This window comes from Alosa pseudoharengus, unplaced genomic scaffold, assembly GCF_046254945.1.
Source record: "Alosa pseudoharengus isolate Yale_2024_CS ecotype anadromous, Long Island Sound unplaced genomic scaffold, YU_APseudo_1.1 YU_APseudo_1.1_scf_7, whole genome shotgun sequence".
Lineage (NCBI taxonomy): Eukaryota > Metazoa > Chordata > Actinopteri > Clupeiformes > Clupeidae > Alosa > Alosa pseudoharengus.
The window spans coordinates 19,578,240-19,605,455 of NW_027468859.1; the positions used below are offsets into that span (position 1 = coordinate 19,578,240).

At 42.4% G+C, this 27,216-nt stretch overlaps 1 protein-coding gene across 1 annotated transcript in view; it reads right to left on the reverse strand.

The window, feature by feature from the left end:
* Positions 1–27,216, reverse strand: part of LOC143109243 (mannosyl-oligosaccharide 1,2-alpha-mannosidase IA-like) — a 153,499-nt gene that overhangs the window by 119,377 nt on the left and 6,906 nt on the right. Inside the window, exon 2 of the mRNA XM_076271900.1 lies at positions 8,522–8,618. Coding sequence (XP_076128015.1) covers positions 8,522–8,618 — 97 coding nt within the window. The remainder of the gene's footprint in view (positions 1–8,521; positions 8,619–27,216) is intronic.

The following is a 27,216-nucleotide window of genomic DNA, read 5'->3' on the forward strand; positions in this document are numbered from 1 at the left end:
GTGTGGCATAGAGAATTGTCCTGTAGAAACCAATCCTCAGAGTTGGGGAACATAGTCAGAGCAGAAGGAAGCAAATTTTCTTCCAGGATAACCTTGTACATGGCTTGATTTATGCGTCCTTCGCAAAGACGAATCTGCCCGATTCCAGCCTTGCTGAAGCACCCCAAATCACCGATCCTCTACCAAATTTCACAGCGGGTGCAAGACACTGTGTGGCTTGTAGGCCTCTCCAGGTCTCCGTCTAACCATTAGAAGACCAGGTGTTGGGCAAAGCTGCAAATTGAACTCATCAGAGAAGAGGACCTTACTCCAGTCCTCTATGGTCCAATCCTTATGGCATTTGCCAATCTCAGCCTGGCTCTTCTATGCTTCTCATTGATGGAGCATCACACACACACTTTGCTTCTCTAGCATTACACAACTTGAGCCTGTTTCATACCATTCTCATCGTGCACTTCACCCCAGCTGCCATTTGCCATTCTTTTTGTAGGTGACTTGATGTCATTCTACAGTTGCTGAGTGACATTTGAATAAGTTGACGGTCATCCCGGCCAATGGAGAATCGTTTTCACCATCTGCCGCTTTGTTGTCCCCAATGTCTGCTGCTTGACCTTGTTTTAATGAACCGCCGTCTTAGAAATGTTAAGAATGGAAGCAACCTGACGCCCACTGTAGCCCTCTGCTAGTAATGCCAGAACCCTTCTTTTCCTCACTCAAAAGTTCTCTTTTCAACTCTTTTGTCATGGTCAATAGTTATTATGACCGCCGCGCAGCTGTCAATGATTCCCGGGACACTGAAAGACCGGGGTACACGAAACTTGGTGGGCATGTAACCCCACATGGATAGCATGGAACCATCGTTTTTCGTTTTGATCTGTAGCCCCCCCGCTGGACTGGACCCCCCGAAAGGAGGGTAGGGCAGACACAGTTTTCTGTGAATATCTCGAAAACCGTAGGGTTTAGGAGGACCATTTTTTTTTTGTATGTTGATCTCAAGGGGCCATGTCAACCCATTTCATAACCACTCATTTCATGTATAGCGCCACCTAGTTAAACACAAAAAAGTAAAAATGAGGTGTTGTAATTGAAGGTATCTGTGACCTAACAAAGTCAAAACTGTACAAAATTGGAAGTGTAGGATCATTATGACACCCTCTGTATGCACGCCAAGTTTCGTGGAATTCCGTTCATGGGGGGCCACACAATAAATTAATTTATGTTACTATACACCAACTGGCCTGTAGGTGGCCGGAGACAGTTTTCTCGATAACCGTAGGGCCTAGGAGGTCCACCTTTTTTATGTATGTTGGTCTTAAGAGTGCATGTCAACCCATCCCATTACCACTTATTTCATGTATAGCGCCACCTAGTTAAAAATGAAAAAGCAAAAAATTAGGTGTTTTCATCACAATATCTCTGGCTGACAAGGTCAAAACTGCACGAAATTAAAAGTGTAGGATCATTATGACACCCTCCGAATGCATGCCAAGTTTTGTGTACTTTCGTTCATGGGGGGCCTTACAATAAAATAATTTATGTGTACATTTAGTGACGTACACCAACAAGGATTCCCGGGACACTGAAAGACCGGGGTACACAAAACTTGGTGGGCATGTACCCCCACATGGATAGCATGGAACCGTAATTTTTCGTTTTGATCTGTAGCCCCCCCGCTGGACTGGACCCCCCGAAAGAAGGGTAGGGCAGACACAGTTCTCTGTGAATATCTTGAGAACTGTAGGGCCTAGGATGACCATTTTTTTCCGTATGTTTGCCTCCAGGGGTCATATTAACCCATTTCATGTGCACACATGTGCACAAACAGATACACACACACACACATACATTCACAGTAATCATACGTATGACACATACTCACACAGTAGACATATGTACGCTTGCATGCACAGGCACATACGCAGGCACACACACAAGCACGCACACACACACACACACACACACGCATAACATAAACATGTACATGCACACATGCACACAATTCAAGAATTTCTCAGAATTATGAACAGGCAAGATGGAGGTGGGGTTGTATAAAATTAATTTTACATGTGAAATCTATGAACTAATCATGTTTTGGTACTTGTTGTCTAGCAGATATCAGTGAGAATTGAGTGTGGATAATGCAATTTAGTGAGACAGTTAGAATCATATAGGCCTTTCAGCGTGATTTATTTTTGTGGAAAAAATGTGCTGGACTGGGCGGCGGTCATATTTTGTACCGCTCTGCGGTACATCTAGTTTTTTTCATTCCAATTACTTTTGAGGAACTACTAGCACTGTTTTGCCATCCAGCTGGTTCTATTGCAAGAGGATAGTGATGAGGTGTGCTTGTGTTGGAATTCAACAGACACTGGAATGGAATGGCTGTCATACATGTAGAGATTCTGATTTCAGAAAAAGTTCTCTTAATTTTTTCCAGAGCTGTATATATAAAGCCAAAATTACATTCTTCCGTGCTTCCTTTAGCTGCTATGGTTTCTTCTAAGTGTTGTGTTATTCACAGCTTCTTTCACGGTGAGGACTGGGTTGAAAAGTTAGTATTAAAGGAGAAATCCAGCGAATTTTCACATAGATCTCCGTTTCTTGAGATCACCGAGTACTGTCAGTACAACAAAAAATTAAAACAATCCATGAGACCCCATGTACATGCCCCCAGAGTGTAGCACTGTAGCTGCCTGGCTGCATTAGCTGCTGGTTGTAGCAACTCGAGCTTCTGTAGGTAAAACAGATTGTTTTCGGGGGTTTTCGTACCGACAGTACTGGTGACTCAAGAAACAGTGATCTATGTGTAAACTCACCGGATTTGTCCTTTAAAGGTGTTGTGGGTGGGCTTCTAATTTCATTTTAACATCAGCGTCAGCCCTGGCGATGGGCCTAAGCTTTTCAGCAAGCCCTTTCCATCTAACAGATGGGCTGGCGCAAATACAAAACGAGACATTTCAGTCAAAGACTCACAGAGAGAGATCAATGGAGTGGATGTATACGACAGCAATGGTGTTATTAGCCCCGCGTCATATGTTGCTATCAGGCTTTTCAAAGGGTGTCTTTTCAAAGATAGCCAAAAGAGGCTTGTGCACAAAGAGCCTGCTCAAATGAGTGACATTATCATCATTCAATCTGACAGAGCGCATTTCAAACTAGAATCCCTATCCAGTTGAAATGGATGCTCTGTAGAATATAATAAAGTAACGAGGGAGTATGTGTGGATGTTTGTGTGTGCATGGTGATGTGGAATATCTGTGTGGTGCGCTTTGTGTGTGTGTGTGTGTGTGTGTGTGTGTGTGTGTGTGTGTGACATGATGTGAAAGAGAGGGACCCACTTGTCCTTGCTCCACTTTTCTCTTGCTCGAAGGAGAAGAAAAAATCCCAATTCCTTAGATGTGGGGGAGCCTTGTCACTTGCTCCCAGCTAGGTCACAATGTTACCCTGCTCAAGGGATTCCTGTGTATGTGCATGTGTGTGTGTGTGTGTGATTGTGTGATTGTGTAAGTGCGTCTGTCCTTGTCTTTACTTTTAAGTAGGTACATGAAAAAAAAAATGATGCCACCTTCTATAACCATAGAAGGACATATGTAGGATGTAGTATTAACCCTTAAAGGAGTACCGTCACACCGGTGTGACGGGAATGTTGAGAAATTAACATTCTAAAGAATATCTGGGTTCATTGAATTCAACATAGAATTTTAGAACCTTCAATTGTTGCGGAACTTAGAATGTTCAAAAACCTACACCTTTAAGGGTTAAATCCTTTATGTTAGTACTTTTGGACACAGGCAAGATCCCTCACTGGCTTCCTCTAGCATCAGAGCTGTGTATAATTGCTGTATAAATATAGGTTTATATATTTATATCCTTTCCACCTTTTTGGCCAGCTCCTAGTGTACCTCTTGTGCTTGAATGCCAGTCTTCCACTCCTTCTCCTCCTGTGAAATGTTCCCTCTTCCACACTTTTTCCAAGACCAGCCAAGACAGATGGGACTCCTCCTTTTTCATGCTAGCTTCTCTTTAAGTTTCATTTCACCCTACCAACTGTCGCCTGTGTGTGTGTGGGGGCCTCTTGGGTGCCTGTGTGTGTGTGTGTGTGTGTGTGTGTGTGTGTGTGTGGAGGGGGTGGGGGGGGCAGAGACATATGTACGCCCGCGCACACACACACAATAAACCCCCCCCCCCACACACACACACACACACACACACACACAAACACGGACACGCACACCAACACCCCCACACACAATACAATACAATACTAATACACACACACACACACACACACACACACAGACACACACACACACACACACACACACACACTGAGTGCACGATGTCCCTAAGTTGGAGTGCCATAATAGAGTGTGGGTGACAGGATGGGCCATGATTGTGTGTGTTTATTACAGTCTCCTCTCTGCTGAATTAAGACACTTCATCAAAGCTGAGACATCAATCCCCACTGAGGGAACAGCTCACAGAGAAGAGAGAGAGGAGAGAGAGAGAGAGAGAGAGATGGCTGCAGGTTTCATTAAAGACACAGGGATGGATGGACAGAGAGACAAAGTGTGAGTGTGTGTGTGTGTGTGTGTGTGTGTGTGTGTGCGAGTGTGAGAGAGGGAGTTTCATTAAAGACAGAGAGACAGATAGAGGGACAGAGGGGAGGTAAGTAAGAGAGAGAGAATGAGAGAAAGAGTCCAGAGAAAAGGGGGATCAGGGAGTGAGGAAGAAATCAAACAGATGGAGTGGCATGGAGAGCATTATTAAATGTTTCATGACTCAGTGTTCTTCTCTCTCCCTTCGGCCCAGGCCTCTTTAAATGGGATAATGGGAAAATCAACAGAGAGACAAACAAATAAAAGTACAGACAGACATGGATACACCTCCCTCAGAGTCCAGTGTTCTTACGAGGACACATGCAGTGACGGAGACCTCCTCTAACGGCCAAGAGGAGTCCAGTGTACCTAAGGGAGCATTTACACTAGACCCTTTGGTCCGGACCCGAGTTCCTTTGGACCGATGGTTCGGTTATTTCTGTTTACCAAACTTGGGTGCGGACCCGGGACCAGACCAGAGTCCGCTAGAGAACAGTGGTCTGAGGTACGTTCGCTAGAACTCTGGTGCGGTTCAAATGCTATCCGTTCCAAAACCAGGAAATAAACTGCTGTTTTTGTGACGTTGCCAAGCAATATTGGTAAAAGGAAGCTAGTTGCTAACAAAAATATGGACCCTTTCAACAAGGTAAACAAAAACAATGCTTGAACATTCTATTTGGGCCCCAATCTACTTCCTCTGCATTAAGATAACATATGGAATGTTAAAAAGGAAGTCTTGTGGGGCCAACTATGATACTGATAATGAAAATTCCATGAAAGGGTCTATAACTATGTGAACAGAGACCAGCTGGGTCAGGTCTAGGGGGGAGTAATCGCGCTCGGATTCGGTCCAGTTAAACGGACCCAGTGTGAAGGCAACCTTAGAGGACACAGAGACCTCCCCTAAGGGCCAAGAACAGTTGCATTAGCAGTGCCATATTACCTCAGTAATGGTAAGACGTGTCATACTTGAGCCTCTTGAGATGTACTGCACACACAGTGTTTTGTGTGTGTTTGTTGTTTCCGCCATATGCTGTATATTTGATATCTGCTGCAAACCAGTTTTAAAGTCAGTCAAGCCCGTTTAATTGTAACTGCATTGTTACTTAATACCATTCCTGTATAATTAATGACATGAATGAATTAATGAATGCTACATTGATAGCAGTAGCATTACCCCACAGAGGGGTAATATATTGCAATCAGACTCCTCACTTGTAAAATTGATCACTGAATGTGCAGAGTGAAATATGTCTGTTTGCTTGATGAATGGGTGTGGAGCAAACTATATGCTACTTGTACTTGCACTTTTCCCTCTGCTGCTGTCATTGGTGGTACGGTGGTGCAAATGAAGATGTAAGGATTGGGATGATGGAGCTGGCCATACCTGCCCAAACTTGCTTTTATAAGGACTCATCTCCAGCAGTGAACCGCCAGTGTTATCTGCAGCAGACAGAGATGTGCTGAGCTTGCAGGATGAGATGGGAAACCGATCTGTCTATATATTGGATTAACTCTCCAAACTCTGAAGAGTCACCGCACAGCACCGTATTCACATATAGACTGCAATGTATAAAAATATGTATGAATTAGGGCTGTCAATCGATTAAAAAAAATAATCGAATTAATTACATACTCTATGATTAATTAATCTAAATTAATCGCATATATAATTTTTGCTGTGAAAATATTTTCAATATTTAAATTCAAATGAATCATTGAATAATCAGCATTAGTGACATTAAAGTTCAAAAACTCTTTTATTATTATTTTCACTGTTCAAATAATGGCCATAATAATGTGAAACTATGTGAAAATGTGAAAATAAACTATGATATGACCTAATATGCTGAGGAAATAAATTCAAAATTGCTTCGGGAAGAAGGTTTTTTTCACATACAAGGCATTTCAGGCCACAGATATAACCTAGGGGACACAATGAAAATAAATTAACACTCCCCTCAATGTCAACACTATTTCTTTGCATTGATGTTCGACTTTATAGTTGACGAACTCTGGTGCAAATTCCTTGCTGCAGACATTGCAGAGGACTATTTTAATCAACACCATCAGGCCGTTTTTTAAAAGTAAATGTTCCAATCAATGATCTAGGCAGCACATTTTCTTCTCTCTCCTTCATTTTACAGTCTAATGGTTACTGACTAGAACGGCTCGGGGTCAAAGATCATACGGAATCGATTAATCTGCGTTATTTTTTTTAATCAGTTATTTTTTCTCAAATTAATTAATCGAAATGAATCAGTTATTTTGACAGCCCTAGTATAAATATATTTACAGCTAATGCATGAATAATGCATTACAATGCATTGCAAAGACATTACCCAGCATTGCTATGGTCTGAAAGATAGGTAAACCATACAGTACATACCAAACCATACATATCACTAGGCATACAGGGGAATATTGGAATGTACAGTGTATAACTCCTCCAGTCATTGTAACAATTATCCACATTGTAACAGTTCATGCATTGCTCCAAATAGCTCTCTATCAGTCCACAGAAATGGTATCATCACTTTTCTACAATACACTTTACACATTTCTATTCCAAATGTCAAAACATTTGAGATGTGAGTACTGAGGTTGATCCTGGGAAGGTCCGTCACCCTCATGCTGCTTCATTATATCATGCTCATCATCCTCACCACCAGAAGGTGAGTAGACTGATGTGTGCAGACTCATATAGCATATACTCAGCTCATCCACAACCAGGCACATGGAGAAGGCAGTGAATGAGATAAGAGATCAAGAGAGGAGTAGAGAAGAGACCAAAAGAGAGGAGTCAGAGAAAATGAATAAAAATGTGTGTGTGTGTATGTGTGCGTGTGCGCGTGTGTGTGCGTGTGCGCGTGTGTGTGCGTGTGTGTATGTGTGCGTGTGTGTGCGTGTGCGTGTGTGTGTGTGTGCGTGTATGCGTGTGTGTGTGTGTGTGTGTGTGAAGGGGAAGAATAGGGGAGCAATATGGGTCTGAGTGGCAGAGAAAAAGGGAGTATGAGACAGCGGAGAGAGGGGTGAGGGAGACACAATTAGGGATTAACGAGGATTACATGTTTAATTAAGTCCATTTCCGTCCAATTAAAACTCACAGGTCATGAAAAAACACTGCTGTCCGTAATATACACAAACTGCTCGAAAGCGTCCTGAAAATCAAACACTCCCCACTGGAATGGAAGACATTTCCATGGTTTCACTGTTTAATATTTCAGCAAAAAATTGCCACCGCAATCAATTTTATACAGCTCTGTGAAGCATACTGAAAACTTTCCACTGAGGCAGTGGGAGTCAGAGCGGAGGACGTGGGAGACAAATCCACTAGTATCTCATTTCCTTCCTTTAATGCCATGTATTTCTGACAGACAAAGGCATAGATTGATCTGACAAAATGAAAGTGGATTATATTCAATACTGAAATAAATGTTCCTGAATAAATGTCATAAAGTGGTGATCCACCTTACTGTGGATTAGATCAAAGGCTAGCTATAAGAAACAAGATTGAAAGTTATTTAGAAGAATTATAAGAGAGTTACCTGCTTTCCATAGATACCATAAAAAATGGCTAACCATACACGTCTCTTTGAATTAGTATGCCAGGGTGGAACTGTTTTAGCAAATAAAGCCATGCTATTTAGTCCTCTTCTGTCTATTTGCAGGCTATATTCTGTTTTATGATTGTTAATATATGTATTTTAATGTATCTTTATATAAACTATATATAAATATATAAATATATATATTTGTCCCTATTATTGTTTGCTATTCACTGTTTCCTGACTGTGTAAAGCACATTGAGTTGCGTTTGTGTATAAAATGTGCTATACAAATAAAGCGGCCTTGCCTTGCCTTGCCTATTTGGGCATACATGTGTGTGACAGAAGGACATAGTAATAGTAATGGAGACTCACCAAACAAATTACTGGAGTGTCCTTGCTTGGAGAGGGGCCGCAGCTCGTTGGAGCCCCAGGCGTAACTCTTGTAATTTTCCCAGGCAAACTGCATCATCTGTTAGGGAGGAAAGAAAGACACAAGGACAACGGCTGAAATCAACAGTCGTAAATATTAACAAAGCTGTCATTTGCGTTATTGTTTTCTTTTTTAAGCATCAGTGTCAGCAGAAGTTAAGGATAATCAGATTATGCTCTGTGTGTGTTTGTGTGTGTGTGTGTGTGAAGTCAATTACATGATTTGCTGGAGTGACTCTCTCAAACTGGGGCCCTAGAAAAAAGCTCAGTGGACCGCTCCATCAGTCAGAGCCGTGCACTGCAATGATTGAGGGACATTGTTTCCCTGATGCTTACTCAGAAGTGCAGGGCCATTTACATAACAAGTAAAACAAACCAACTTAAAGGAGAATTCCGGCGATTTTTCCCCGTAGATCTCTGTTTCCCGAGGCCATGACCCCCCATGTTCATGCCCCCAGAGTGAAGCACTGCAGCTTGGTGACATTGAAAATCGAGATCTATGTTAAAAATCACCGGATTCCCCTTTTGACATAGAATGAGGAATGGTAGGAATGCACTTCTGCTAGCTCCGTGTACATGCCCTCCATGACCCAGTCTCATGGTACTGACTAGCGACACAAATAGAAGTGCCTTCCATTCAGTACTCATGCAAGAAGTGGGAGCAAAATGACATTGACGACTACCAGCAGCCCGACTTTGTTAAGAAAGAGTTTGCTAGAGGTACTTTGGTTTGTCCTCCTTAAGTTTCATTATTGCAATGTCGCCTTCATAGTCACAGAATGCAGATAGAAGTCTTTTATTGACTGCATACAGAAGATGAGAAAAAGCTTCCCATGCAATCTAAAGAGATGCAAGGCTTAGTGACACCCAGAACACACAGAGTTTATAATACCGATTCAATATCAAATAACAGATAATACAGATAATATAAGATATAAGGGATATAAGGTCATATATCTTTCAGCAGATTGGTTTGCTGGAAACTGGTCACCAACACCAAATGCCTGTATAGATCGGTTGATTTATTTATTGATTGATTGATTGATTGATTTGGTTAATTTGTATCTGCGACCATAAATAAATACATTAATTGCATACCGGTAAGTGAGAGCAGATGCTTCATATCAGATTTTATTTATGATAAAATAAATAAATTAAATAAATAAATTTAAATAAATAAATAAGCTAATTTTAAGCAAGTGAAAAGTATTATCACTTTGATTACAGGATGTGAAATATCCCATTTTCTTTGTTTTCTAAAGAGCTTTGACTGAAGATGAATGGTCACCAGGTGAAGTGAGATAGCAAAGCTCAGTCGTAGTGAAGCCCTTACATAGAGATCACAAGATAAAGCCTTTTCCTTCATCCTTTGTCAGGAAGGGATTCCAGATGTTCACACACACAGTGAATAAATAAACCACAACAACACAGAAGCACAAAAAAGACCACTTAGCCTGTCAATCATCCAAATCATCTAACCACATACTTCTGACATTCAAAAATTATAGTGGCTACATTCGTTTGCCAAATTGCACTCTATGTCAGACCATATTGACTAAAAAGAACTGCTGGAGTGAATGGTGTGGGACTGAATAACGGAACACAGCATGATGCTGTGACTAAATTGGCAGAGTCGTAGGAGGCAGCAGACAGCGTTGCATGTCCTCAGCAGGCTACTGATTGCTGGAGTCCTGTTGAGTCGAGTCTGTTTGCTGGTGGATTAGACCGGGGGAGTCCGTGGTGAGACAGTCGCTGACCCCCGTGTTGTCTGTTTACACAAGGCAGCTGAGAGACAGACGGGCTCCGCGGAAGTTTGAAAGCCAGACGTGCGGAGTATGCAGGGCAGACATACGGCACATCAGCAGGACTGAGCCACAACATGCGGATGAAGGTGGCAAGAAGCGCTTTCATTTCTACAAAGACATCAAGGGCTAAGGATAATGTATGTTCCTTTTTTTTTATATATATATATTTTTGGGGGCTTTTATGCTTTTAATGCGACAGGATAGTGGAGAATGACAGAAAGTGGGTGGGAGAGAAGGTCAGGGTGGGATCTGGAAGGGACCATGGGGTGGGATCGGTCGCCAGCGTACGGTGCAGGTGCCTCAGCCAGTTGTGCCATGGCTGGAGCCATGTATGTTCCTTTTACCCAGACAAACACAAAACAGAACAAAGTTCTTAATGTGTGTTGCTGTTGCCCCCCGACACACACACACACACACACAGACACACACATCTATTTTCCATAGCTCTGTACCTGACCATTGTAAATCTCTGTAAGTTGCTTTGGCTAAATGTTATTGGAACTGGTTAACATCTCAAGTCTGTAATGGTGCTGGTAATTAACGTTTTGGCGCAGACAGCGTCTTCATCAGAGTCAAACTTTGTTTTTCTGTCCTGTTTCTGTTTTGTGCTAGTCACCAGCATCGTTAAAGCTCGGTTCAACTATTTGTGCGCTCCGGTCCTTCTGTGGGTTCAGTCTTTTGGTCCATAGCACTACCACAACCACACAGCAACCTTACTTGTTCCATCAGCATTGTGAATGCTGTATAGGTGTGTTCAATACACACATGAAAGATTATTATTACTTTGGGTGTTCTTTTTGACATCAATTCCAGTAATTTTTTTAAATCCACTTCAGTTGTCCGATGCATTTGTTTTCACCAAGTTGTCCCAAACCAGAGGTGACCACGATGTCGAGAATTGGGTTGTTTGTTTGTGTTGTAGCCTAGATTAAGATCCGATTACATTTCATGGCCAATAAATGCAGAAAACCAGATTCTTACAAAGGTTCAAATACTTTTCCTGGCCACTTTATATAGGAGAGGGAGCCAGCAGCTAGCCAAGTACGGGTAAGAGTAATCACTTATGGAGCCCAAATGAGGCCAGTAAGATGCGTCCTGGATAATGTGATTATATTTTTGATTCACATTATTATCATATTAAAACACAGCGGGAAAGTAAACACAGCAATTAATCAAGCAGTTTGAAATTGGCACTATAATTTCAAGACAAAATATGATTTTAGACATGTGATCACCCATGAAATACAGTTTTCATTAGGCCATATTTTAAGACATAATAAATAATATATAATACTGAATGGAAACGCTCTCTTCACTAACTGATGTTTACTCATGTGCTCCTGAAAGGATGGTCTCCTTCCTCTGGCTCTCAGAGCGTCCTCCCATATCACTAGAGTGACTAGGAGGACCTCAGGCAGGTAATATAGCTGAACAAAGAAAAAAAAAGTGTGTGTGTGTGTGTGGGGGCGGGCTGGGGGGAGGGGGGGTGACGCAGTGGGATTGCAGAGTTGATGTTTCAGCTTCCAGTTTCTGACTTTTTGTATTTTTAGTACTTTTGGTCCATCACACCTCAGTGTGCAGTTTTCTCTCCCTCCAGCTCTACCTCTCACAGCAGTCCTTTCCTCTCCCTCTCTCCCTCCCTGTCTCTCATGAGGCTCCAACGCAGGCGGGCGGTTTGGGGTCCCTCAGAGAGTCACTAGAGACTCTACATGGCGTTCGCTCTCCCCTGGTTTGTCCAGCTCTTGAGTTCTACAATGTCTGGCCTGAATCCATCTCAGCCACCATTCATTTACAAGAAACCCACGCCCACTGCTTTGATACACACCAAAGTATTTCCACATACCGATACACTTATTGACTTGCATGCACACACACACACACACACATACACACACACACACACACACACACATATCTACTGCTCTTCATTATCTTCTTGCTTGACATCTTACCATGTATTGTATTATTTCATGATCGCTAAACGTTTGGTGCCTTTTAATCAGGGGCGGAGCTATGTGGTGGCCAGGGGGGGCCACGGCCACCACTGGTCAAAGCTTGGCCACCCTGCTGGCCCCCCCAGCTCAGTTCAGTGAAAAGTAAAAAAAAAAAAGAATTGCTGCCGTTTTCGACGGCACTTTGCCAACACTTTGCAAAGCAGGGACTGAACCAATTACTGCACTCTATCTACGACCATTGGCCCAGTCAGGAAGTGTAGCCCACGGTTGTGATCAAATCGTGAGTAGGCTAGGCCTAGTGCAGCAGCAGCAGCAGGACAATTCAAGTCATCTGTTAAAAACACTTGACAGTAGACTTAACCTCAGTAACAACAGGTGAGTTGATGATGAGTTGGAACATTAATGCTAATAAGATGTTAGAATGTGTCACGAATCATAGCCAAGTGAGCTGCGTTGGGCTGTCCTTACAGGTTCTGACATTGACGCAGGGCTGATCAGAAATAATTGGATGCCTGCGGTAACGCTGTTACAAAAATATTTCGATAAAATTCGGGTGAAATGCAAGCATATTAGGCACATATCATGGCTCCAATAAAAGTAGGCTAATAGGGCCTAGGCTAGGCTACTTTATATAAAAAACATAATTAGCTGACTGCGTGTGGTTCTTGCCATAGCTGGTCAGGCAGAGGCTGCTTTGCCTGAGTTCTTTGTTACATTGCTCCAGAACTGTTCATTGCAGCGAGATGAAACTTTAATTGCGTGACAGAGCAGAAGTGGGGCTTTCCAACGAGACTAAACTCTTGCCTGTGCGATCAAGTATGTAAATAAAAAAAAATCATGAAATGAAATTGATTCATATTTATAGTTTACCTGCGCACCCATTACTCTCGTTTGAATTACTCGCGAACCCGTGATCGCATAGATATGGCAAGCATATCAGAAGAAAGAGGAGACACAGGGCTATCTATTGGTACCAAGTATATCGATGCTTCTGGGCTATAAAAACAGACAACGTGACTGCAAAATAACATGATGTACAAAAACCAACTCTCGTTTGAATTAGGCCCTACTCACGAACCCGTGATCGGATAGATATGCCACGCATATCAGATGAAAGAGGAGATACAGAGCTATCATTTGATACCAAGTACATCCTGGGTTATAAAACAGACGAAATGACATCAAAATAATAACTTCATATAGCTCCACTTACCCCACGTTTTTATGTGTTGTAGTGGCAAGGCATGTTCATAATCCAACGCTATCATGTGTTTCTCTATGGCAAAGTATGTTCATAATGCGGTTTTGAGATCCCAGCAAATTCCTGCATGGCATCCAATTCGAGACTCACATTGCATCCCAATTTATTCGACAAAGAAACACCTTTTTGCCTTCACTTTGTTCATGACAATGCAGTAAAAAGTTGTTTTAGAATCATGTGTACACACAGAACACGCAAACTCGGGTTCAGTCAGGTCAGATCAGTTCGTGTCACAGATATGGAGCGCAGAAAGGGCATTTTTCATTACTAAATTAAAAAAAAAACGCATTTATTTCTGTAAGGCGCACACCACATGTCTGTAAATTGCTCAGCCCCAAAGCCCCCCTCCACCATGGTTCTTATATTGCCAGATTCAGGACAGTCTGCCCTACACATACATGAAAGTCATGTCCAGCTGACAGAGATACATTTCAAAATAAGAATGGTATAATATGCTTTTTGTCTTTGTATTATTTAAAAATCTAAATTCAATCAATGCAAGTATTAATATGAATTGGTGGCAGATCTAGCCTAGACTGTTCTGAAAAAAATATAGCATGTGTAAATGGCACTTACAATGACCAGGATAAATGCTTATAAATAAAGGTAGTGGAAAAGCCCTTAAAACAGTCTAGGGTTCTAAGGGTTAATTTCTTAATTCAGAGCCATGTTACTTACAGCCAAGTACTTAGAGTGGATATCAGAAAGAAATATAGTTTGGCCATCAGTATAAGATTAAATATCTGAATACAATATTTGTAGTATTTATTATTGTTCTTTAACATCATTTGAATAAGACTGATTAAGTAAGGTGCATTATCATAATGTACTTTTTTATAGCATGCTTATGGAAAATGATTTGGAGTGGACAACAAACTGACCTGTGTATCAGTGTTGGCTTTACACAATTTATTACCATTATTAAAATAGGCTATCCTAATCTTCAAAACTTTTTGAGTAGTTTTTAAATCCCAAGTGCCACCCCAATAAAAAGTCTGGACCCAGCTGGCCCCCCCTATAAAATAATCCTGGCTACGCCCCTGCTTTTAATGTAGTCATCAGTTAACTTCATTCAGCTGAGCTTGTGATTGAAGTATGCTGTTCAGTTGTGAACGTTTGCAAATTGCGGTATGGGGCAGAGAAAGACGCTGATTACCCGATGACCTGCAGGTTTGATAAAATACCACGTAATGTGAAGAATCACAGCGTGCGGTTCCTGCGGGTTGGCCATGGCGCTGATAACGCTACGTTCGCAAATGTACGTACATCTGGCCCTCAGACTGTAACGAAAGCAGTGGGGAGAGAGAAGAAAGGGAGATGGAGATTTCACATTGTGGAAGTGGAAAAACGCTAACCTGCTGAGAGCACATTTACTGCATCCACACAGGCCACACACTCTCCTGGTGGGAGCACTGCTCCTCTCCTAGCTTGGGGAACGGTCGCTTTCTTAATAACTGATCAACTGGTCCTTTCCCAATCCCACTCCCTCTCTCCCTCCCCCTCAGTTCTTGTAACTCTTCACTGTCTAATCTGAATAAAGCCAAAAAAGGCTAAAAACAAAGCCTAAAAAAATCTATAATAATAACAAATATATATATATATACTATACAGTATATATATATATATATATATATATATATATATATATATATATATATATATACTATACAGTATATATATATATAAAAACAGGTGATGGTCAACATGTGTTTGCACATTCAGTAATGATCGGTTCATTCAAAGAGACAGGCAGATAGACAGGCAGGCACAGACAGACAGATGGGGTTGGGGTAGAGTCACAGAGAGCTCTCCACTCGTATGCTGATCTCACTTCTATTCTGTTGAAAAGTGTCCGTTGCTCCTCAGGGGGTTGAGACAGCCCTGTCGCTGGAGATAGAGTGTGAAGAGACACTAAGCTACACTGAAAGAGAACACACAGGGACTGCACTTCACTACCACTAGAAAGAGTACTTTTCTGCTTTCTGCGTTTGGGAAAAACGAACAAAAGAAAGAAAGAAAGAAAGAAAGAAAGAAAGAAAGAAAGAAAAAAGAAGATAGGAAGAAAAGAAGAAAGGAGGATAAAACATTTGAGAAAGAGAGAGAAAGAAAAATATAGAGTGATCTTTTCCCACACCAGGCCAGCTGTATCCAAGCGACGGTCAGTCACTTATCACCATGGACGCATCAGACAGAGTTCCAGTAACGCACATCCACCAGGCTGACAAACAACTACATGGCTTTGAACTCGATGTATAGTTACAGTGCAAAACTGACCGTTTAAATGAATGATGGACTGTTTGATATTGAGAGAAAGACGGAGAGAGACTAGATGAGGCCAAAAAGTAAAGCCCTGGGCTCTCCCCTACATGCATACGTCTGATATGCACCTGCCTCTCCTATACTGTGTACTTTGATAACTATTTGATCACACAGAATTATGCTCCAATTCCTTGGATTTGAAGCTCCTTACCCCCCTCCCCTATGGCATACGCATGTTTTCAGTCTCTGCTGTGATCAGTGCTTAATCATGTCGTTGATTTCATCTTCCATACTGTCCATGTTGCCAAACTTTGATGTTCAACAACACTGTGCAATGATCTGTTTATTCTCTTCTCAGTGTGGAAGAGATAGAGAGTGTGTGTGTGTGTGTGTGTGTGTGTGTGTGTGTGTGTGTGTGTGTGTGTGTGTGTGTGTGTGTGTGTGTGTGCGCGTGCGTGCGTGCGTGTGTGTACATGTATCTGTGTCTGTGATAATTTGCTTCTTTGTTTGTTTGTGTGTATGTGTGTGTGTTCGTGTGTGTTTGTGTGTGCGTGCGTGCGTGTGCGCGTGCCTACGCCTCAGTGTTGGGAATAAACAGAGTTCCCACAGAGAGGAGAGGCTGCTATAAAAGCCTCAAAACTGACTAATTTCCAGGGGGTCAGTTTCAGTTCTCGCGTACGCATTCGCTGCAGAATCTCAGTGCCACAGGGGTGCTCAGCACAGAATAATGAGCACAAATTAAGAAGTTTCAATTTCAGCAAATATCTCACTCCAGTCCAAATGAACTCATAAACATTTCACTCAATCTCATTTCAAAGAGCTTAGAGGAGCTGCCAGTTTTTCCTGTGACAAAGACTCTAATAAGACACACTTAATGCAACTGAGCTTTTTATGACAACATAATCAAACTAATATGAGTAAAATCTTATGAAGGCTAATTTGGGTCATCTATCACAAAGGCAAGTGATTAAAGTGCATGTCTGTTATGTCATCCAGACATAATGCAGTATTAGCCGCATTAAGAGAGCTCTTTAGATAGATTATTACCACTAAGTCTTCCTAAGGGTATCACAAACAGCAAGGCTGTCAAGTAAGCAACATGGCTCTGCTTCACTTTTGTATTACACTTTTTAACAGCTGGGAGGTCTGAGGGATGAGACTGCTCTCTCATTCCACTAGTGGTTATCTTCAGCTACTCTTTCCCTGTGTGTGGGGGCGGGGGTCTAGTCCAACAGACAACCAGAGAGGGTGTACGAGCACACTCGACACCTACGCCTTCCTTCCCCGCTGTCTTTCACTAACCCTAATCTCATCTTGCTTTGCTCTCTCTCTCTTTCTTTCTCTCCCTCTCTTTTACTGTCTCTCTCGCTCTTGCTCTCTCTCTCTCTCTCTCTCTTGTTATTTTTATCTATTTTTGTTGTCTCATTCAGCTGTCTTTTTTGAATGCTGACTGATGAAGAGAGGAGTCAAGAGCAGATATGCTTGCATATGTGTGCACGTGTCATTGAGGGAGCGAGAGACAGAGAGAGAAACAGCAGACAAAAGAGTAATATAAATATGCATACAAATGTAGTACATTCACAATAAAGGCCATATACTAGAGCCTCAGTGCTTTGTTCTGTTATTAGAGTGTGCATGCTTTTACCTGTGCCTATATGTGTTGAGCATATCCAATAAGCAGAAATGAGAGGCATTGAGGCCTTGGGTTGTGTTTCAATACAATCACTGGGGTCTGCAGGGCACTCAAGGCTGCAGACTGTTGTGTTTCCTCTGTGCCATTTGCATGAGTAGTGCATTGTAATGAATTCATATCCAACACCCAGTGTGCACATACAGTACACAAAGTACCAGACCAGATCAACAAAGTACAAACGAACACTGTGTTAACGAGTGCAGTTTGCCTCTCTCTCTCTCTCTCTCTCTCTCTCTCTCTCTCTCTCTCTCTCTCTCTCTCTCTCTCTCTCTCTCTACGATGAAGGCCATCATCCAACAGTTGTCGTGAAGCAAAAAACAAAGACCAATTGCTAGTAGCTGGGGCAGAGCATAGTTAATTGGCCGTCCTAATGTCCATGTGCTATTAAATGATAAGAGGTGCTTGTGGAGAACGATATGAGAACCACAATGCAATGTGTCATGAGCTTCTCTGTCTGTCTGTGTCTGTGATTTGTGTGTGCACTTCTGTATATATGCCTATGTCTGTGTGAGGTGACTTGTCTGATAACATGCTGTTCCATGCTGGCATCAGTTCAAAGTCCACAGGGACAGTTTCAGCTGCCTTGGAGTGTTAGATGTGCTATTTTCCCTGGTGTCCCCTGCAAATCCACCCAAAGCTGCTTCAATCTCAGTGTAATGCATGTGGTGTACTCTTACACAAAGTGATAATGACTGTATAACTTAAGTGGCTCTCAAACAAATATTGAAAACAATTATGAACTTGCCCTGCCAAATGTGTTTGCAGTAAATTCACTGGTCTACAGCATTAGTGCTATGTATTCTTTTTAGATTGTTATAGATATGCCACTAATTGCGCTTATTTGGCAAACAGTATGCACCTCCAAAGGAAACGTAGGGCGGTGATGGCATCATTGGATTATTACTTTACTTTCTATTGATAGCACAATGTTCTTTTAAACATCGGCAGAAGTCACCTCTAATTCTGCCAGTAAAAGCAGGAGGAACAACTTTGGGGAACGAGAGAAAAAAATGCTGCAGAGACTGACAAAACAGGGAGAGAGCAACAGAGAGAGAGAGAGAGAGAGAGAGAGAGAGAGAGAGAGAGCAACAGAGAGAGCGAGAGAGAGAGAGAGAGGAGTGCAGGGAGATACTGGGGAGCTCACATTTAAATAAGTAGGAATTAATAGGCCAATGCTTTAGGTTGAATAATGACAAGGAAAAAACACATAAATAGGGGAGCAAAACTGCACAAAACAAGTGGTACAGCCTGTGGAGTGTAGCTGTCGCTCTTTTGATATGAACTGAGAGAGATGGTGGGGAGGGGGGGTGGGTTGTTGGTGGAGAGAGAAGCTCCGGCACACCTGATTATCACCATAGAGAAGCTCCAGCACACCTGATTATCACCATCACTCTCAACACTGCAGTCCCACACAGCCTCCATCACTGTCACACTCACACCTGCATCCACATGCACAACACTCAGGAGAGAGAGAGAGATGGAGAGAGGGAGAGAGATACATACATCTAGGTCTATAGATCAATAGATCCATAGATAGATAAATACAAGATAGAGGGAAGGAGAGAGAGAGAGAGAGAAAGAGAGAGCAGTGACAGAGTGAAAGTTCTGATGAAACCCATCCTTTATCCTCCTCCACACAAACAGCAGAGCATCAAGCAGCAGCCTCCAGCAGCAACTCCCCTCAGGCTGCAGCACCCTACAGGCCAAGCTCCATCATACTACAGACCTCCTCCGCACTACACACCCTCAGCTACAGGCCAAGCTCCATCATACTACAGACCTCCTCCGCACTACACACCCTCAGCTACAGGCCGAGCTCCAGTGTACTACAGACCTCCTCCGCACTACACACCCTCAGCTACAGGCCGAGCTCCAGTGTACTACAGACCTCCTCAGCACCACAGACCTTCTCCTCACTACACACCAGGGGCGTCGGACTGGGGGTAAAACCACTACTGATTAGGGGAGAGAGGGCCCCTGAAATGCCTGGAATATATTTTATTTTACCTGGGTTGAGGAACATGGGGGCCCATCAGGACTGCCTATGCAGGGGCCCAGGATCTTGTGCTACGCCCCTGCTACACAACCTCCGCTACAGGCCGAGCTCCAGCGTATTACAGACCTCCTCCGCACTACGCCTCTAAGGACCTGAGCCCCACCGCAACAGAACCTGTTGACACCAGTGGGAAATTCATGAATGCGCACCTCTGTGTCTGAATGCTCTAATGCTTTTCATGCTTGGACATTTGAGCCTGATTAAATGTGACCACATTGTGTACAAGTTTACAGTGTTGCGCTAGCCAGGTGTTGTGTGTGCACATTTGAATTTGCTCTGTTGATCTGTCTGGCCGTCATCCCATTCAAGCCCATTTCCAAATCTCCAAATGCTCCCCAGGAACCAATCACAACTGTTTATCCAGCATGGGGTGGACTTCATATGATAACAGATAGAGGAGAATGGTTAGGAACACTGTTGAACTCAACCAATGGCTGCGCTGATTGCATCAATTGAGCAAAAAACAGCATTTAAAGCCTTCATTTAGAAGAAAGATATACTTGCTGTACTTCAAAGAAGATTTCGTAAGACCTCAATGTACCAATTTAAGTTTAATTTCACTGTCTATAACACCCCTGGAAATTGGAAGTGAAGTAAGGATCCCCAGACCAGTTCTCTTTGGAGAATCAGTCTGCTGTCAGCCAGACTAGTGTTGTGCATGAACGAGTTCTGAAGAACGCATTCATTGAACAAGCTCACTTTTCTATGAAGGGTGAACTTAACATAATGTATTTGCAACAGAGGAATGTGATTTTGAACTTATTCAGCTTTATGTGAGACTCTGAATAACTCTTTAGATCCAGATAAACCGTTTAAGAATGCCTCCCAAGCTGTGTATTGAGACACTCTATGCCTCTCTCCAAAGCCAAGGCTCTGTAGTACGCACCTGTGGCCTCATGCTTATAAAATAAATAGGTTAGAAACTATGTTCAGGTTAGTGTTGTAGTCAAACTGAAACCACTACAATCAGTGTGTAATGCTGAATACTGGTATGCTAACCATCTTATTCACTGCTATTGGGAATTCGGGGCATGGGAATTCGGGCAGGCTAATTTCACTGTTGCCAGATTCCCTGTAGGGAGGATAGGGTTGTGGTGTGTGTGTGTGTGTGTGTGTGTGTGTGTGTGTGTGTGTGTGTGTGTGTGTGTGTGTGTGTGTGTGTGCGGGGGTGCTGTTACATCTCTCAACATTAGCAGAGGAGGTGAGATTAGCACTGCATGTTAATAACCATCTCTCAGCGCTAAGACCCTTTCAGTAGGAATCAATCACCAGAGACCGACGTGAGAAGGAATGATCTACTTGGATAAGATGATTAGAGATTAGAGACTACCTTTGACAGACATGGAGAAAGAGAGAGGGAGGCAGAGAGACAGACAGAGAGAGAGAGTGAGAAAGAGAAAAAGAGAGAGAGAAACAGAGAGGGGGAGGAAGAGAGAAAAAAACATCTGGGGAAACTAGCGCTGCTGCAGTGGTACCTAATAAGGACAATGAAAGGATTAGTGTCCTACATTCTGTCACTAAGCTAATTAAAAGGGAGGATTCTTATGAGTGACGATGGCAGAGAGATAGACTAACGAGGGTAGAGAGAAAACGTTGGCTTTTGAGACATGGCCAAGCTAGCTTTGGCTATAGCAACACATCTCACATCATGAAAGCCAAGACATTCTCTTTGTGAAGGCCTCTAAGTGGATCAGACTTCTTCCAAAGGGAATTGGAAGATGAGAGGAGGAGGATGGTTAGTTGATCGGCTGGGTGGGGTGATTGGTTGTTGATTAGTCAGTCCCCTTCTTGGAATATTCTGAAATAAGGACTATCAATGAAGTGATTAATGCTTTTTATGGCTCTGTAATGTTCATTTTGGGGTCCCTGTTTTTAGGTTCCTGTGTGATTTTGATGAGTTCAGACATGTTATGTTGTGTTGAGACCTTTTTGCCTTAGTATCATTAAAATATCCTTGCCTTAGCATCATCAGTCTTTTTAAAGTTAAATGCAATTTGGTCCCCTGACATGTGTTGCTCCGCTGCAAACTCATGAAATAAAGAATAACAATCAATAACAAGACTATTATTCCAACAAGACTGATACCTCATTTTCCCTCTTTTATCTCAAACAAAGTCTATTCTGCACGAGTGACAGTTTTGCCATTAAGCCTGATATTTAAACATTCCACATGGTCATGTTCTTAGAAAATGTTAAGACCATAGATCTCCAGAGAGTACTTAGTGATGGATTGATCAGCTGTCTCTGTATCAGTGTCTGTGTCCCCTAAGGAGGGGGCTGTGCTCAAGCATGTCATTAGACTCAAACACGAGGAGCAGAGAAGCCCGACAAACCCCCCCCACCTCCCCGAGCCCACCCTCTCGTCTCAATACACACATGATGGTGTATCATTGACTGATGAGCAAAGATTGGAGTTAATGACCATGTGTGCTCGAGGAGACCAGCGGAGTCTTAAAAGAGCTATGGTGTCTATGGGTTGTTAAATTTACACTTATGATCGTATACACACACACACACACACACACACACAGACACACAGCCACACACACACACACACCACACACACACACACACACACACACACACACACATAGACATTCATAGACAAATGCAAACCTTCATTCACTAGTTGCAAATGATTCAAACATCCCACACACCTACAGATACACACACACCTCTGAAACAGGTGAGCTGATACTCAGAGAAACACCTGTAGGTTTCCATGTTACCCTCAAGGCAGGGCACCTGCCAGGCTATACACACATTATAGCGATAAAGTGGCACATACACACACAGGCACATTGATGAAGAATGCAGTACATACCTTTCCTGTCAACATACTGGGCCTCCTCCCACACACGCACACACACACACACACACACACACACACACACACACACACACAAACACACACACACACAGTTGTGTCTCTGCCAAAGCCAACCTCCCTGGAGCCGACATGGCCACACAGCTGGGGTACCAAGAGCAGACTGCTGTTTCAGATGTTTGCCACCTGGCCCCATTCATATGAGCGCAGTGTGCAACCTGTCATATGTCAACCATAAGACGGCATCTAAAGAAACACTCACAGCTTGAACCCTTCCCCTTGGACACGGCACATGTGCATTTGTTTGGAGCCGAAGGACTAGCAACAGGCGAAGGCAATCTACCAAAGAGCAATATTTACTGACCAGATAACGTTTCACGATTCTCGCGAATGACTCTGACTCGCTGTCAGCTAAATTGCAAGGCTGGTTTTCCACCTGTAAGGCGCTGCCTGCTATGCTAGGTGCATGATTCTCCCTATTACAAGTTCGTTTACGATCAAAATGTCTTTGAAGAAGTTATAATAAGGTAAAAAAAAAAGAAAAACGTGCATAGTGCTGCCTTAATGGATGATTTTAGGCTCCAGCGCTACCAGAGGCAGGAGCAGGTGAATATCAAACGCAAGAAGCGACAGAAATGTGTTCTCTCTCATTGTGTAAGAGGTCACAACAAAAGCTATAGCAAACAACAAAAAACTTGTTTCCCCTCAAATGGCATCTTCATAGCGTGATAGCATATCACAGCAAGGGTCTGTGAGAGACACAAACAGTGGCACATACTGTTTTCATAAACAAGCAAAAGCCACTCTCTCCTTCATCCCAGCAACGCTGAAGTGTAACAATATTAAGTATTCTGCGAGGGACCCCTTTTGAGAGCCAACACGCCCCAAAACACTCCCATTTAAAGTACACTTTCTTGTCATCCAAGGAGAAAAAAAATGCATTTTTCATCAAAGACATTTGATAGAATTTCCAGAGTGAATTATAGTTTTATTCGCCGTAACTGTCTTCTTCTGCCAACTTCAGAGAAACCCAGTGAGTGTGTGTGTGTGTGTGTGTGTGTGTGTGTGTGTGTGTGTGTGTGTGTGTGTGTGTGTGTGTGTTGAATAAAAAAAAAGATAAATAAAACACTGGGTAAACGAAGCATAACACCACAACCATTAGCATGGTATACTGGAGCATCAATCTCTTGCCTCCCTCCCCGGACACACTCATAAATCCTATCTGGATGAGGGGGCCTTTTAACACAAGACAAATTAATCAGGAAATCAATGATTCCTCCTGACTCGCCCAATCTTCTTTACACTGTACTGTAAAGAGTTACTGCCAGGAAGAAAGGAGAACCACAAAACAAGCACTTTTTACAAGAAATTTTAAAAGAATTTGTAACCATGTTAGACAACTCCAACTTTTGTTTTTCTCTGAAAATCTGTCCTATTTTCTTCATCTTTTTTTTCTGCAGTTCAATAACAGGATTGGCCAGCCATGCATTTAACACTGACAGGTGAGAGTGGCCTGCACCTCTCCGACACTGAAGTAACGGGCATCCATCCAGTGTAATTTTCCCATGGCAATCTCGTAAATCCGCCCGGCAAGCGGAGCTATTTAGCATGAGATGAATTAATCAGAAGATCAATGATGCCTCCTGATCCTCAAAAGGCTTTCTACAGGGGCCCTATAAAGCCACATGGTCGGGAAGAGGATTAAATTGAGAAAGAAAATCTCTCGTGTTTTGGCGAATGGAAAAGCGGCGGTACACAGCGTTGATTCTCATTTTCTATAGACATTATTGCTTTGTTGTCCAAATCATCAGTGGTCTGGGAGTTCCCTCACACCCTCTCTTCCCTGTTACACAGCTCAGTGCAGTTATTACCCCACATCCTCTGTAGTGTCTATTGATCTGTTATGGAGAGGAGAGATGGCAGTCTTCTTCATTTAGGCTGAGTGATGGGAACGTTCTATCCCTTTGTGGGGCCACCAAGAGTGGGTGAAATAAGACACGTCAAACAGGATGGATTAATGTCCAATTTAGCACTGCGCTGAAGTCTTCTGAAGACAGAGCGTCAAAAATGGAAGGCATATAACACACACACACACACGCACACACACACACACACACTATCATATACTGCATTTTATTTTACTATATTTATTTATTTTATTTTGTTCTATTTTTATTTATATGTATGTGTGTATGTCAAGATTTATTGTATAATAAGTGCTTTGGCAATTGAATAACCTTGTCATGCAAATAAAGCATTCTGAATTTGAATTTGAGAGAGAGAGAGAGAGAGAGAGAGTTATTGTCCTGGCATTCTTGGTGTTCATCTTACAGGAGCGAGTCTGGGAAAACACCCACTGCACATTCCCTCCAGCCTCTGAGTGGATCTGACATCCTCTGGAGACGGAACTGCCAGTTAATGGAGGAGAGTCTCTCTATCTATCTATCTATCTATCTATCTATCTATCTATCTATCTATCTATCTGTCTTTTTCAACATCCCTGCCATCATCTTTCTCTTCCTTGTTTCTTACCTTCCAACCTATTAATCTACCTCTTCCTTCCATGTATTGTTTCTCTCTCTATTTCTCCTCTCTCTCTCCATTCTTATCAGCCCTCTCTCTCTCTTCCTCTCTCTCTCGCTCTGATTTGGGGAGAACAGTTCTTTCTGCCCTGGAGGCAGAGGCCTGTTCTCTGAACGAGGGATTGCCCTGTTCCTGTTCCCAGTGTAAAGGCATTCAGTATGAAGGCAGCCGCTCGCTCCAAACCTGTCTCTCACTGCAGAGGGGCAGAGAGGGGAGAGGACCACAACAGAGGCCTAGAGGCAGAGCAGCAGAATTGCCATGAGGCTACACAGCCACTGATACACAGGTCCTACAGGGACAAATGAGCGGTAAAAGAGAGGGTGGGGGCACATTTCCGGTCTCATGCACTGAGACTGTTTAAAGGAGAATGGATAATGGATGGCACGGGGTTCAGGTAGCAGGAAATTATGCACATTTAAGTGATCAAAAGGCGTCATTTTTCTGCTACTTGTATGGTTGATTATCCTGCCTATATCTTAACTGCTAATTAACTGCTAATTAGTCATTAACTAATATTAATTTACAGATATCATTTCCACATTTGAATTGTGAAAACTTGTTGAACTATCTTTTTTCTGCTTACACATCTTTTCTTCTTAGGTCTGTGCTTCCATCAGACCAGTAATTTGTGGTACACTTTGCAAGATTTTCACCTTAATATACAGTAACCTTTACGAAGCCAATTTGATGGTTAACAAACTTGTAATAGTCGAATCGTTCACCTAGCATAGCTATACAACATAGATGTAGCGAGTCGCTACCGAGAAAACCAACCATGCCAAGCCAAGAACGGTGGCCCGACAAATCTCGCAAGAATCGTGAAACATTACCTTGTCAGTAGATATAGCTCTTTGGAAACCGTTTTTGCCTGTTGTTAAGCCTTCACCTCAACAACAAAAGCATTTTGATTGTGTACAGGGGGGTTAAGTCATGAGAAGTTTGCTATTCATAACAGCAGAGTAAAATGTAAATATATCGCGACTCTAGAAGGAGCTCTACAGTCGGCAAAAATAAAACCTAAACCTGCATAGTAAATGAACAAATAACCCAGGCATTGCACAGGTATGTGTTTAAAGAAAATGTAACTACTTCATAAGTGCTATATGCTATACACAACAATTGGAATTTCAATTAGACCTTGGTATAAAAAAAATGAAAGGAGGTTATGGCTTATGGGAGGTTACAGTTTTGATTCTCAGTCATGGTCGATGACTTCAGTCAAAATTAAGTAAAGTGACTAGAGAATGTGAATATCTCCTTAAGCTTTTAGAAAGCCTATTAGCGAAAGGTTAAAACAAGTCAATTTCATATGATCTTAATCGACCATCGAGCCACCATACAATTAACCTTAAACTGAGTAGGAAGACCGAGCCCTTTTTATTACGAAACTCTGAACATTTTCTCCCAAACTGACAGCAAACTCAGAGGGCACCCAAAGTGTCTAATCATCAGGTGATTAAGGAACACCAAAGTCGGGCTTGACCTTGAAAGTTGACACAAGAGGAAGTAATAAGTGCCTTGAGAAAGGCAAATTGATTTTCCCTCTCGCCTCGCTCATCCTTAATGCCAGGATGCTCAAAGGCTAACCATTCATCATTTTCTTAACATGCCACACTGTCTGAGCCGCAGAGCTAAAGAACACTTCCAAAAGTCCCTGTCAGCAGGTTGGTCAAGGTGTCATAGAATTAATTCAATCACACTTCACCGCACTTTCTTTACAGTTTTTTTCAGTCGCTAACAAGCGTTTGTCCAACCAGTTGTAACATTTTCAAAACTCTAAATACAATTAGCACAGCATCTGTCTTTTGTGGCCATACCATTCACACATTTCATGTTGTTAGCACATGATATGCAATCAGTGAACACATTTCCACAACGCTCACATTTTGTTTTTGTAGTATTTACGAATGTTAACACACAACATTCCACAATAGCAAAAACAATATTCCAAACCTTAGATACAGTATAAAAACCTCTGCTTCTGCAATGATATCAGTTCAAAAACAATATATCTCAGCCAATAATAAACAAATTAAATAATTGACACACAACTGATTTATGTTGGGTAAATTGGGCCAACCACAGCTGATTCCAGTCTGGCTTAGACTCAGTGGCAGGGGTTATTTTTTTCTATTACATTGACACTTATGTATGCAGTAAAAAGAGGAAACAGAAAAAGACAAACACTGTAAGCAATAC